The sequence below is a fragment of the Oryza glaberrima genome, chromosome 6 (genome assembly GCF_000147395.1).
Source record: "Oryza glaberrima chromosome 6, OglaRS2, whole genome shotgun sequence".
Classification (NCBI taxonomy): Eukaryota; Viridiplantae; Streptophyta; class Magnoliopsida; order Poales; family Poaceae; genus Oryza; species Oryza glaberrima.
The window spans coordinates 7,529,602-7,543,295 of NC_068331.1; the positions used below are offsets into that span (position 1 = coordinate 7,529,602).

Consider the following 13,694-nt stretch of genomic DNA (forward strand, 5'->3'; position numbering starts at 1 on the left):
GAGAAAGCTATTGCATCGGCACACGTAAATAGTGGTACAAATGATCTGATGTGGAAGATCCTAGCTAAAACCAAGCGATTGTGGTTACATCTAGTTTACGTTGGTCTACAAATAGAAAATACAAAGTACATAACCACATAAGATCGATATCACTCCTCTGGTATATGCTGTGAGAAAGAAAAAATTTATGATGGGCCAGGCCCACCTAAACTTAGCAGGTAATCCTCTCAACTGTGTACTGAATAACAATAAGAGTAAATCCCACTGTCAATCCATTATGAAGCCCATTTTAGCAGTAACTATTTTATATAATAGTCCTTTATATTTCCACTATTATGAGCCAAACACAGCATCGGTTTTAATTTATTGTTAGCCCCTTATTATTATCCAAAATATTGAAAATGTGATATATATAATTTATAATTTTGTCAAGGTATTGTCCTCGGGCCACCACCGTCCTCGGATTGCGGACGTAAACACATCGATTCTGTTCATACGTTCGACATGCATGTTTATGTGCGCAATCCCATCGTGTGCATAAACCATCCACATACGCCGTGAACACCTAGCATACAGTGGTTTGCGAGTTGCGTTAAAGCCTTGTAGGCACGGGCAGGGGTGAACCTTGTAGGCACCTAGCGATCTCTGCGTACGCGTAGGGCGTGCACGACTCGCGAAATAGCATATCAGCCATCACGTACGCGTAAACTGTGTTGTAGGCGGTACTCTCTATGTACGTTTTTACGTAGGCATAATGCACACACCTCGGGCACAGTGCTGTTGTATGGGCGAGACGTGCGTGAAGGTTTACGCGTACGCGTGTGGTGATCGCGAGTTGCCTACATATAGTTCATGCATGTCCATGGATCGTGGACGTAAACTCATTCTTCGTGCGCGTACATTAAACTTTCAAGCGTAGCATGGATGTGTTTACGCCCGAGATCCACACGTGGGCGTGTACCATGTAGAGCACCTCGCGATGCCCACGTACGCGTAAACCGCGCACGGCTTACATCGAATCGACGCATCGGCCCTTAGTTGTACCGTACGTATGTGCGCGACTGCGCCGTCCTCGTGGCCTCTTTTCCTGCCTCCTGGGCCTGGCTTGCACGCTAGGCCTAATGGGCTGATGGGTGCCGGCTGGCTGGACTGGGGGAGGGGCACGGGGACGATCGATACATCCAACATCCAAAGTAATTAACACCAGAAATATAACTACTAGTTCAACTATATAAACTACTACAATGTACTTGCATTTTCTCTGCTTCTTCCTCGGTGGCAGGTCTCCAGATGAACTGTCGTCCTCGTCCTCGTCTTCGTTGTCATCATCGTCATCATCATATGATGCGAGCGGAGGATCCTTTACGTCAGTGTTCCAGTCATTTGATACGTTTACAAAAATCGTTCCGCAGTAGACAAATCGATACGTTAACATCCAAAAGACCCAATGATCCATATGAGTAGGCTCAATCTGTTACGACTATATGGTTCTTACGGTGAATAGGTGAGAAATCACTTCATTTAGTATTCTTTTTATAAACAATAAAACAATTTCCCATGCATTTGCGCAGGTTTCTTTCCTACGGAGTAGTTACATACATATACGTACGCGCGCGGGGATTGCGAGTTGCCTACATATGGTTTACGCCTGCACGTGGATCGTGGACGTAAACTCATCATTCGTACACGTAAATTAACCTTTCGAGCGTAGCATGGATGTGTTTACACCCAAGATCCACACATGGGCGTGTACCATGTAGGGCACCTAATGGATGTGTTTTCGAGCCTTAGGCGCGTACATCGCGTCTCGCGTGCAACAACCCTGCAGCGTAGGATGGATGTGTTTTCCCGACGTAGGAGTAATTGGTGGTGCATAACCCATTCACCTGTATGCGTACACCTTTTGACCGTAAATGGGGGATTTTTTACGTGAACCTTTAGAGCGTAAATGGTGTACGCGTAACCCATTCGCGTCTGCACTAGCTCGCACCCTTGCTCAACAAAAAGAAAAAGGGCACGAAGAGATCCTCGCAAGACTCACCTCTCCGAACCCCAACCCCAATTAATTGTCCCCCAATTAACTGCCCTCGCCTCGCGACGCCTCGTGCCTAGCGCGGAATAAACGCGACGATTAGTGAAAGGAGATTACTACTATAAAGAAGGAAGCCCCCCGCTCGACTCTCTCGCTCGCTCCCCCCCTCTCTCTCTCTCTCTCTCTCTTGTTTCTCATAACTTCTCTCTTCGTCCGAATCCCAGCGAGATGGAGGGCGGTGACAATCTGCTCCTCTCTTGCGCTGGCAAGGAGAAGGGGAAGTGGAAGCGACCTGGGGGTTCCGGCGACAACCCCCTAAACCCTAAACCCATGTGCTCACTTGGATGGACACATTAAACATATCCTACCTCCATCCTAACATACAGCTATTTCTAGATAGCTACATATTTTGGGAGTGAATGAGTATTCCTTTTCATTTATGAAAAAAAGTATAATACACTCATATATAGTAATATAGAAACTTAATCAATATCGAAATTCAGCTACATCACATCTCATCTAAATCAATCATATTATCAATCACCTCTCATTCAATATCTTCATGTACTTTGTACAATTCAATATATTAATAGGCTGGTCCTAGACAGCACAGTGGCTCGATCAACACTGCTTTCAAACAGTGTGACCAAGTCATTAGCATGATTAAGACTATAGCTAAAATTTGGGCTATTACACCTCCAACAAATTAATACATGTTCATCGGGTATCCTACACCAAAGGCAAGAAACTTTTAGTGTCCTGTAACAAATTTTTCCTAAATTTTTAGCCCTACATGTGATTTCTTGTTTTTTTTTAAAAAAAAGAACATAACTATACCCCTAAATTAAATGGGTTGATTGGATCCATACCATTATAGATTCTCAGGTTTAGAAATATGTCATTACAATTTCTCCATTTGTAAATTACAATTTTATAGCACTTTGGGATATGTCATTGCTTACCAGCGCATTCATAAAAAGTTTTCAACCATTTTACCCTTGTCTTCTTCCTCCTTCCCCTCCTTCCTTCCCCTCCCCCTCCCCCCCCCCCCCCCCCCCCCTCTCTCTCTCTCTCTCTCTCTCTCTCTCTCTCATGTCTGGTGAAGCCTGGGCCTCCACTAGAGCTACTCCTCTAGCCTTTACCCTGCCATCAGGCGCTCCTTCATTGCTCGCCCGCTCCCCAAAGAGGACGAGCAGAGGACATAACATGAGGAGGATGACTAGACAATGACGGTGCAAGGATGGAGTGCGGACGTTGGTTACACGAGGAGAACAGGCAGGTGCTGGTGGCACGAGGAGAACGTGCAGATGCCGGCGGTGCGAGGACGACAAGCAGGACGGCACATGTGACGCGAGAAGGATGTTGGCGGATGTTGGCAACAAGATGAGGACGATCGAACAATGTTGGCGACTAGGATGTTGGCGGACGCCGATGGTGTGAGGGCGACACCCGAACATGGTGCCACTACTAGAGCTAGGATCTAGAGGTGGAGCTCCAGATGCTAGAGCTTGAGCAGGTGAGAGAGCTCCAGCCGGATGGCCTCAACGGATCCGCACAGGAAGGCTCGGGATTAGCTGCTCCGGTGGCTCGTGAAGGAGCTCAGGCATAGCAGCATGGTGGCCTACTCTGGTGGGCGGGCGCCCGCTTGTCTTCCTCGGAGCATGTACCCATCCTCCTTAGAGCGTGCTCGTGATGGTGCTCAGGTTGTCTGCTCTTTCTCCACAGTAGGCAAGCGGGTGAAGGAGCTAGTGAGGCAGGGTATAAGTTGAAGGACTAGGAGCTCCGGTGGAGGCTCGGTCTTCATTAGACATGCGAGAGGGAGGGGGAAGGAAGAAAGGGAGGAAGAATACGAGGGCAAAGTGGTGGAAATTTTTTATGAATGTTCTGAAGGGGTAAGTAGTGATATATCTAAAATTATAATGGTACGGTTACAAATGGACATATTGTAATGATACATTTCTAAATTAGAGAATTTATAATGGCATCTGTCCTGATATTGGTTGCATATTGAGTTTTAAAGTCATGTATGCATGATATTTAAAATATTATAGATAATAATTGCTAGTGAATGATGATGTGGCACACTTGTATGTGATTTAAAATACTCTAGATAAAAATTACTAGTGAGTGATAATGTGACACACTTACATGTTGAGCTTCAGAAGTTAGTGAACATCATAGGATGCTGAGTGGGACTAATGAAAATCCACTACTATGGTGTATGTAGCAGTGATTTGGTTTGTCTTACTGGGTTTGTGTTCCCTGATACAGGCTGGCTAGGTGCTCGATGAAATGTCGCCATGGAGATCGGTCACTAGCTGAGGACATCGGCGTGCAGCATAGCAGCAGGAGCCGCAACTTACCACCTCAGGATGCAGGATTTGGAAGATGCTCGGATCGATGTGAAGGTTCCTTTCGCTACACACTTGTAAATATCAAATTGTGCTGTCGAATTTAGTGCGATTAGACGGTTATTGCCACCATTAGCTGGTTGAACAATGGTACTATATGGTTAATTTTTTTTTTTTTTGGGGGGGGGGAGGGGAATCAACTAAATCTAGTGTTCTCCGGTCTAAGCGGATACATATAGATATGAATATGAACATCAATCAAATACGTTGTATTCTGCTATAATGTGTATTTTCATCAATATTAACCATTTAGAGCTTGTTTGTATCGAAGTTTCTTTCTGTGTGTGGATGAGTGGGGCAGGGAGGGGATGCATAATTTGCGTAATATTCGTAAATCAAAATCCTACAGGAGTCAGTGGTATTTATTTGTTGTTTGGATTGAAGAAAAGAATTAAACACGCATCGAAACTCCATAGCCATCCTGAGTGATAGCCTTTTCTATTTAGATTCCTCAAAAAACAAAAACATGATTTCCCTTTAGACTCTTGAAAAGACAAAATCATCTCAAGTGCCATGTGTCTTCTCTAATCTCTTCGGTTCAATGACAAGACTATGACCGAGTACTTCGCATTCTCCTTCGCGAGGTGCCTCTCCACAATCTGCGCAAACCTCTGAAAGAGTTTGTCAAGTATATATTCGCCAAAATGGCTTGCCAGCAAGGGCTCAGACACTGCTCTGATGCACTTGGCGACGTTCATCCCACGGTGAGGGCTAATGTGCATGCCATCATGTTCCAAGTCATCGTAGGGATCCCAATTGGACTCAAACAGCTCGATATGGTCAATACAAAAGAGCTTGTTCCGTGTGATTACTGTCTTCACTTCATCAATGGAGGGCCCATATATTGGTAAATTGAATGACTCCAGCTTTCCCTTCTCCACTATCCCCTGATATACGAAGTCACAAAGCAAAAAAATTCCTTATCATCAGCCAACAGCCATCTATAGTGTAGCAGCAGGGCATTCATTCTACGTGAAAAAAGTACTGAGCTTTAGACCTCAGTAAAAAGAGATTGTAAAGCTTGTGCAAGCAATCCAAAGAGATGGCTCAGATCTCCATCCAAGACGTCGTCTTTCTTCCTTCCGAGGAATGTTAGCAGCATCTTCCCACCGGGCACGAGTTCCTGATGTCGCAGCTTGAGGAAGAGGGACATGTCCTTCTAGAACTGATCCTGGTACAACTCCACCATCGATTGTGGCGTGCTCTTTGCAATGTAAATGTTCTCTCCATTCAGGTATGCCATCTTTTTGTTCATGTCCTTGATCAGCTGAGTAACAATGAACAACTGAATGTTATTCCAAATTGGGAGATCAGATAGAAGGATCTTGTCGGGCATGGATATCTTATGGAACAAACTGATTGAAAACACACAGATCTTGAGAACCGTTAACAAGGACACCGTGATTGCTTCTCTTTTCTTGTTTTTAGTATCAACCAAAAATTTGTAATTGAATTCTTTAGGGCATGTATGAAGATAGAGCCCGGTGTGAGTTCTTAGTTAATACATATTGCTTAGAGATTCCTACAATAGTAAGGACAACAATAACTCTTAACCATTCTTTCCTTTTATTGACCCCATGCAATAAAATTTCCCTTAATAAATGCAAAGAGTCGACTCTGAGTCGTTGTCATGCGTAACAACCATGTTTCCCTTTCCTCTCGTCTCTCTCTTTCACGTCACCAAATTTACTTGCATTATAACGAAGACAGTCCATTATTAAACACCGTTATACGTGCCCTTACACCATCGGTACCTAAACTTGCGGACCTAAGTGAACCAACTAGAAAATTTAGGGACATGTGGTGAATCTCTCTCCTTTTCTATTTGTTTGATTTTCATTTTTTGGGGGGAATCTTTGTAATGTTGTGAGATGCTAGATTACTTAATAGATACAAAGGTCCCCAGTGCATTAACAGTGCATGCCATCAATGGCTCCATAGAGATGCGTACCTGAGACTGCCAATGGAGGCAGTAGGAAGAGTGGAAAAGGTGAACACTTTGGCAAGGGAAAAGCCTATTGTAGTAGGAGCCTGGCAGCCCAGAGATATAGAATGGAGGTAACGCAACTCCCTTGGGATGACCTGCTGCAATCGACTTCGTAAACTGTTGAAGCGACTGGAACACCTGGTTGAAGTCATTTCTAGGAAGATCATTCAGGAAGAACTGGAGCTCCATGATATGACACCCAAGCTCATTGTGACACTGAGCATCAGCTACTGTGCTGGTCACCTTGGAGACGAAGAGGAGAGTATTGATGCCGACAGAGCAGCCTAGGTCAGCAACCACCATAGTTGGAGGTAGGAGAGCCATGTACACCTGTCTCATAACCTTCTCAAGTACCGGCTTGGTCTTAATCAAAGCCTTTCGCTAGTGCAAAAATGCAAGTGAGTGCCTTGTCAGCTATGGAGTACGTGCGAACATTTGGCAGAGAGTTGCAATTGCAGGTGCTTTGATGACACATCATGATCAGTGTGGTTGAGACTTGGGATCAAGGACAAACCTGAAGCCTAGAGTTGTTGGCATAGTTTGCCTCTGCTTCACCTATTGCCATATGGAAGTCAAGCTCCATCTTCATGACTAACAAATTGTCTTGAGAAACTCTTGGTGTAAATGATTTTCGGTTTGCTTACTTGGAACCTGTGTGTGCATCTGCATTCAGTGTCCTTGTTCTATATGTAGAGCAGAGGAGAGATTTTGCTTTGCTAGCTGTCCCTGTCAATTGCAATTTTGGTTTATAGAATGCATGGGCATTAGATCTGATGTTACCAGGAATTATCAAGATCCAGCGAGGAAGATAAGCAAATATATTCCCACAACCATATGTTCCATTTTATATTACACTGGACTGTCCGATACAGAGAATGCATGGATAACAGACGAAGTATTTCAAGATTTCATCAAGATAATGGAAGGTAAGCAATATATTCAGCCGTACAGTCATTATTTCATTTTATATTAGTTATAATACATGTCCATGTGTTTGCTTCCAATAAAAATGGATTGTATATATGTATCTTTTGAGAACAGTTTTTCCATTGAAAACAGCATTAATATTAGAATAAATTTCAAAAAGTTGCAGCTTTTTGTTAAACTATCAGTTTGCTGCATTTTTAGTAAGGCGTTACATAAAACTACAGCAGTACTTGGTGACTTTATCCAAAAACTACAATTTTGTTCATGTGACAGCTCTTATACAACAGCTCTGATACAACTTTATCCACACTCGCAACACTCGTATTGTTGTAATTTGGGGCCATGTGTTATAATTTTCTATTAACATTGTTGTTATTGTCACAGCTTTGTGAAATGTTTGGCTTAAGTTATAGTAAAATGGTAGTCTTCATTAAATAGTTGCAGTTTTGTAAACTTTTAATATTATTCACAGAGTATTTGCTAAATTTGTATTATGGAGAAATGGGGAAGCAGATAGGAAAGGAGTTTGAGGCCCAAGCCCAACATGTAAATGGAAAGAGGTGCCATGGTGAAAAAAAAATACTGTACGCTACCACATCCAGTCCTCCAAGGTGTTGACAGTAAGTGAGGAGTTGTCTAGCAGTTTACTTTGGATGAGTGTTTATTTGAAAAACACAAGAATGAGATGGATTTTTGTAGACGGTTAAAAATGGTTTTTTTTCCAGCAGGACACACCACCTGTCGCTAAAGGCAGACCAACCATCCGTAAAAATCATTTCGGATTGCCTAGGTGCAACACACATTTAATATTTCTAAAGTAGACGCAAACGGATCAGACACTTACCACATCCACATGGATGGCTCAAGGACCACTAAAAGCAAGGATAATAATATAGCCATCTTCCTATTATTAGCCCATCTTAAAGCCAACATATATAATAGATTAGCTATAAGGTTGGCTACAATTTTCTTCTCCTCTCTCTATCTCTCACTTATACATTTAATGTATTTGTCTTGGAGCTTGTGATAAGTTAGCTCCTGCATGAGAGCCAACACCCTTAATTTTTCATTACCTCTCTCCTCCACCTAAGCTTATAGTAGGCTTATAGCCTCTAAACCTACATTACTATATATAATAATATCTAAAATTACCACTGAAAAATATATGAAACATTGTTGGAGTATGTTGGTGAGGTTTGAGAAAGCAAGAGGCGAATTATGCACCTTGAGAAAAATTCAGAATTCCCTGTCGGTGACTTAATACCCACATGAATTCGATATAATTCCTGCAAGTGGTGCAGACGTCCTCGACAGGAAAATCACTGGCCATCTGATGATCTGGTTTTTTCGAGTAGTCATTGGACAATAACGAGGCCATATATATTGTGCTTCTTCTTTTTTTTTTTTAGGGAGGGCATATTGTGCTGTCTATTTTTTTTTTAAGAAGAATATCTTCGTACAGATTCAAAAGGTAAAAACCTATTAATTACACTCAGGTTCAATGAATCTTCCTTAAGATATTCACGATGCTTCCAAATTTTTTTTATCTTCAACGTGTACTTCCTCCGTTCCAAAATAAACCAATTTTAATAAAAAAAACGTGACACAACCTAGTACAATAAATAATTGTTTAAATTCATTACACTACATTGTGTCACATGCTCATTAAGGTTAGTTTATGTTAGGACGAAAGAAGTAAAATGAGGAGTAACATACAATTTACTCCCTCCATTTCACAATGTAAATTAAAACTTTCTAGCATTGTCCACATTCATATAGCTATATATATGTATAGATTCATTTGCATGTATATGAATATGGGCAATGCTAGCATACTGTGAAACGGAGGAATTACATGTTTGGCACTACTAACTTGAAATTGTTTGCACCGTTTGATCTCATTGAGATAGAATACTTCTAGCTAACTAGATCTGCCGGTCATGTTAATTTGGCTGAGATAGAATCCGATTGTATAATATTTTATATTTCATATGGAAAGATATACTACTATAACCCTATAAACAAACAGATCACTCCTAAAGATATGCTATAAACAGATAGAGTATAATCGTACGGACATTTCCACGGTAGGGCTGCATACCAGTTCTCCTACGATTTGGGCGAATATTTGCCTACGTGCACGTGGCCCCCATGTTCTATACAAGAGGAAAACAATGTGGATGAAAAAGGTCAATTTTCTGAAATAAACCCAATGTGGTTCTCTTAGTTTGTAATAAAGTTGAAGCACATTTTTATCAGAAAACACCTTGAACTCTCTCATAGAACTAGTATAGAACATGACATTTTCATAAGTAGCCTGATCATAAATATTTGATGTTTAATGTAAGATTTGTAAGCTTTTAAAACTTTGACATCAATTTCATATAATTAAATAAGAGGACTATGTGCCACCCTCCTTAATAGGGGTGGTAGCAGGGCGGGGCGGGGGCGGGTTGAACAGGAACGCCCTCGCCCCCGCTCCTCACATTCCGCCCCTGCCCCCGCCCCCATATTGTCGACCGGGTTGAAAACCTCTCTCAACCCCACACCCGTAGGGAACCTGGCGGCGGTGGCGGATCTAGGAAGCAGGCCGGCCCTGAGAGGGGCGAGCGGTGCGGCCGCTCTGGGGCCCCAAAATCGGAGGGAGAGGCAGGGGCAGTGTTGACGGTGAACCGCCGATAGTGGACGCAACCACGTGGAGCAGGTCCTTCCGGATGTGGTGGCAGCACCGAAGCAGGGAAGCCTGAAGCTAGCGAGGCAGTCCCCTGCAAGTAGAGGTGGCCCAGCCTCGAAAGGCGGCGAGTGGGAGCTCATCCCTCCAGTCGATGGCTGTGGTCCGGAGGAGGGGCCATGCAATGAGGATGGGGGCGCGGAGGTTAGCGACGGCGACAACCTGTCGGGGCAGCGATGGTGAGGCGAAGACCATGACAACATGTTGCTAGCTGCTTGACGTGACGATGAATGACGAGAGGTTGAAGATGGGGGCATTTCTGTCCAATATGGATAAAATATGTATACTAGTGGCATGTTTCAAATTATATAAAAATTGTAATAGCATTGGTACAAATACACGAATTGTAATGGCATATTTTAAATCCGTTAAATTTATAATGGAATGTATTCGATTAACCCTTATTATTTTGTTCGACTGGCATATGCGTCTGTATATTTTGTTTTAATTTTATATAGTTTCAAATTTTGCTTCTAATATTATCACGTCAACTTTATATATCGTTATATCAGTTAAAATTAGGGTAATATTATCGAGGGATCTTGTTTGTACTAATTTTAAAAATTAAGGATGCGTTTGTATCCGACTTTACGATGATTTTCAAACTCGACGACGACAACGACAAATCTCGACCGAACTTTTCCCGTTCCGGAAACCTTCGCGGCCAACCATGCCGCCGTCTCCCTCACCTCTCGTTCCCGCCTCTTCGCCAACAGAGGGCCGCCGCCGCCGCCGCCCCTATCACGGTCGCCTCCTTCAAGAACACAACTGCGCGCACCCGCGGCGCGTGACGCGGCCGGCGTCATCCCCACGCTTCTCGCCGGCGGCGGCAGCCGGTGTCCTGAACCCTTCGAGGAGACCCCTGCGAGCTCCATCATCGTGGTAAGCTGAGCGTGTGTAATGAAATTCTATGTAGCAGCGTTTTGATCTTCTGGTTTGGGTGAGTTTGGTTTCATTTCTCCGATACATGCTAGGTGCTCGATGAAATGTCGCCATGGAGATCGGTTTACTCATCGAGGACATCGGCGTGCAGCATAACAGCAGGAGACGTAACGTACCACCTCAGGACGCAGAATTTGGAAGATGCTCAGGTGTGAAGGTTCCTTTAGTTATCCACAAGCAAATTTCAAATTGTGCTATCGAGTTTATTGAGATGAAACTAGACAGTTATTACCACCATTTTTATGTGATCGCAGCATCAAAAAGAAAGTCTGAATTTTACACGGAAAACGGCTCAAAATATTTTATCTTAGGTGCATTTCCCTCTGGAATATTAGCTAATTGAATGATGGCACTGTGGCTAAATTTGGTAGCTTCAGCTATACCTGAAGTTCTGAAACCTGAACAGATACCTGAATATAAAGACTTAGTTTTCTTTCTCAACCAATAATAATACGATTATCTAGATTGTCGAGAGTTTTCTGCTATAATGTTTATTTTCACCAACAATAACCATCCAGAGCTTGTTTCTATCAGAATTTCTTTCTGTGTCAGTGTGCGGATGAGTGAAGCAGTGAGGGGCTGAGGGCTGCATAATTGCATAAATACTATAGTGGATTAAATAAACACACAAATTGAAATTCACCAGCCGTAGACGAATTTTCTGCGTTAAAAGCTTAAGAACCAGTTGATGGAAATCTTATTGTAAACTAGCAGCATACAGGGGTAATTAAAAATATATATTGTAGTGTTTCTATGTAGATTCCCCAAGTGTCCTGTGTCTGATCTATACTTTTCGGTTCAACAACAAGACTATGACCGAGTACTTTGTATTGTCCTCCGCAAGGTGCCTCTCTACATTCCGTGCATACCTCTGAAAGAGCTCGTCGAGTATACATTCTCCGAAATGGCTTGCCAGCAAGGGCTCGAACACTGCTCTGATGCTCTTGGCAACATTCACCCCATGCTGAGGGCTGCTGCACATGCCATCATTTTCCATGTCATCATACGGATCCCAGTTTGACTCAAAGAGCTGGATATGGTCAATGCCAAAGAGCTTGTTCAATGCGATCACTGCTTTTACTTCATCAATGGATGGCCCATACAGTGGTAGGTTGAATGACTCCAGCTTTTCCCTCTCCACAAGGCCCTGATGCACAAAATCACAAAGCACAATTTAAAAGCTTCTGCAAGCAATGCACATATATCATTTAGCAGCAGGGCATTGATTCTGCATGAAAAGAGTAAAGCTTTAGACCTCAGTAACAAGGGCTTGTAAAGCTTCTGCAAGCAATGCACATAGATGGCTCAAATCTCCATCCAAGACGCCCTCTTTCTTCCTTCCAAGGAATGTGAGCAGCATCTGCCCACCAGGCACTAGTTCCTGATGTCGCAGCTTGAGGAAAAGGGACATGTCCTTCTGAAACTGATCTTGGAACATTTTCACCACCGATGGTGGCGTGCTCTTGGCAATGTAAATGTTCCCTCCATTTATGTCTGACATCTTTTCATCCATGTCCTTGATCATCTGAGTAGTAAGAAACAATTAAATATTATCCCAAATTCGGTAGTCTATCGGAAGGATCTTTTAAGGTACAGACCTACTTATGGAAGCACTAATTGAAAACACATGGATCTTGAAAACCGTTGACAAGGACACACTGACTGCTAGTATCAGTTAACAATTTGAAACTGAACTCTTTACATAGCTCTGTTTGTGCCATCTTGATTTTCTTTTACCAATTGAATCATTATAATGCTACTTGCAAGTTGGTGGTTTCCTTAATATAGACACTGATTCCCAATGTGCTAACCAATACGTCTATTTTTGAATCAGTGCATACCATTGACGGCACCATATTGAGATGTGTACCTGAGAACGCCAATGGAGGCAGTACGAGGAATGGAAAAGGTGAACACTTTGGCAAGGGAAAAGCCTGGTGTAGTAGGAGCCTGGTAGCCCAGAGATATAGAATGGAGGCAGTGCTACTCCCTTGGGATGAGATGCTGCGATCGACTTAGTAAACTGTTTAACTGACTTGAACACCTGATTGAAATCATTGCCAGACAGATCATTCAGGAAGAACTGGAGTTCCATGGGATGGCACCTGAGCTCATCATGGTGCTGAGCATCAGCTACCGTGTTGATCACATCGGAGACGAAGAGGAGAGTGTTTGCACCGACAGAACAGCCTAGGTCAGCAACTATCATAGCTCGAGGATGGAGAGCCATGCACACCTGTCTCACAGCCTTGTCAAGCACCGGCTTGGTCTTGAGCAAAGCCTTTCGCTAGTGCAAAAAAATACAAGTATATGCCTTGTCAGCTGTGGAATACATCCATGAAACGTGTGGTGGAGTTGCATAGAGATGGTTAATTGGTTATTGAAGGTACATCATGATCAGTGTGGTTGCGGCTTGGGCTTGAGAATACACACCTGAAGCCTAGAGTTGTTTGCATAGTTATCCTCTGCTTCCCCTGTTGCCATATGGAAGTCATGCTCCATCTTCATGGCTAATAACAAGAGCACTTCAGAAACTCTCGCTGCAATCAGTTTGCTGATTTGCTTACTTGGAACCACTGCGCATCTTCATCTAGTACTCTTTGTTCTATATATAGAGTATAAAAGAGTGGTTTGTTTTGCTACCTGTCCCTTTCAGTTGGATTT

At 43.0% G+C, this 13,694-nt stretch overlaps 1 protein-coding gene and 1 pseudogene across 1 annotated transcript; both read right to left on the minus strand.

The window, feature by feature from the left end:
* Positions 1-4,967: 4,967 nt before the first annotated feature.
* LOC127776363 (anthranilate O-methyltransferase 3-like) lies at positions 4,968-7,022 on the minus strand (annotated as a pseudogene).
* Positions 7,023-11,662: 4,640 nt separating this feature from the next.
* LOC127776017 (anthranilate O-methyltransferase 2-like) lies at positions 11,663-13,612 on the minus strand. The gene is made up of 4 exons (XM_052302340.1): positions 13,464-13,612; positions 12,901-13,317; positions 12,286-12,555; positions 11,663-12,177 (listed from the first exon to the last, which is right to left on the minus strand). The coding sequence occupies exons 1-4, from the start codon at positions 13,536-13,538 to the stop codon at positions 11,815-11,817; spliced, it is 1,125 nt and encodes a 374-aa protein (XP_052158300.1). The 5' UTR covers positions 13,539-13,612; the 3' UTR covers positions 11,663-11,814.
* Positions 13,613-13,694: the final 82 nt, after the last annotated feature.

Bases quoted from the DNA above. Each gene is read 5' to 3' on its own strand.
- LOC127776017 (XM_052302340.1), bottom strand. From the start codon at position 13,538: ATGAAGATGGAGCATGACTTCCATATGGCAACAGGGGAAGCAGAGGAT. The intron at 13,318-13,463 runs GTGTGTATTCTC...TTTTTGCACTAG, and splicing joins CAAACAACTCTAGGCTTCAG to CGAAAGGCTTTGCTCAAGAC. The intron at 12,556-12,900 runs GTACACATCTCA...CTTACTACTCAG, and splicing joins GCCTCCATTGGCGTTCTCAG to ATGATCAAGGACATGGATGA.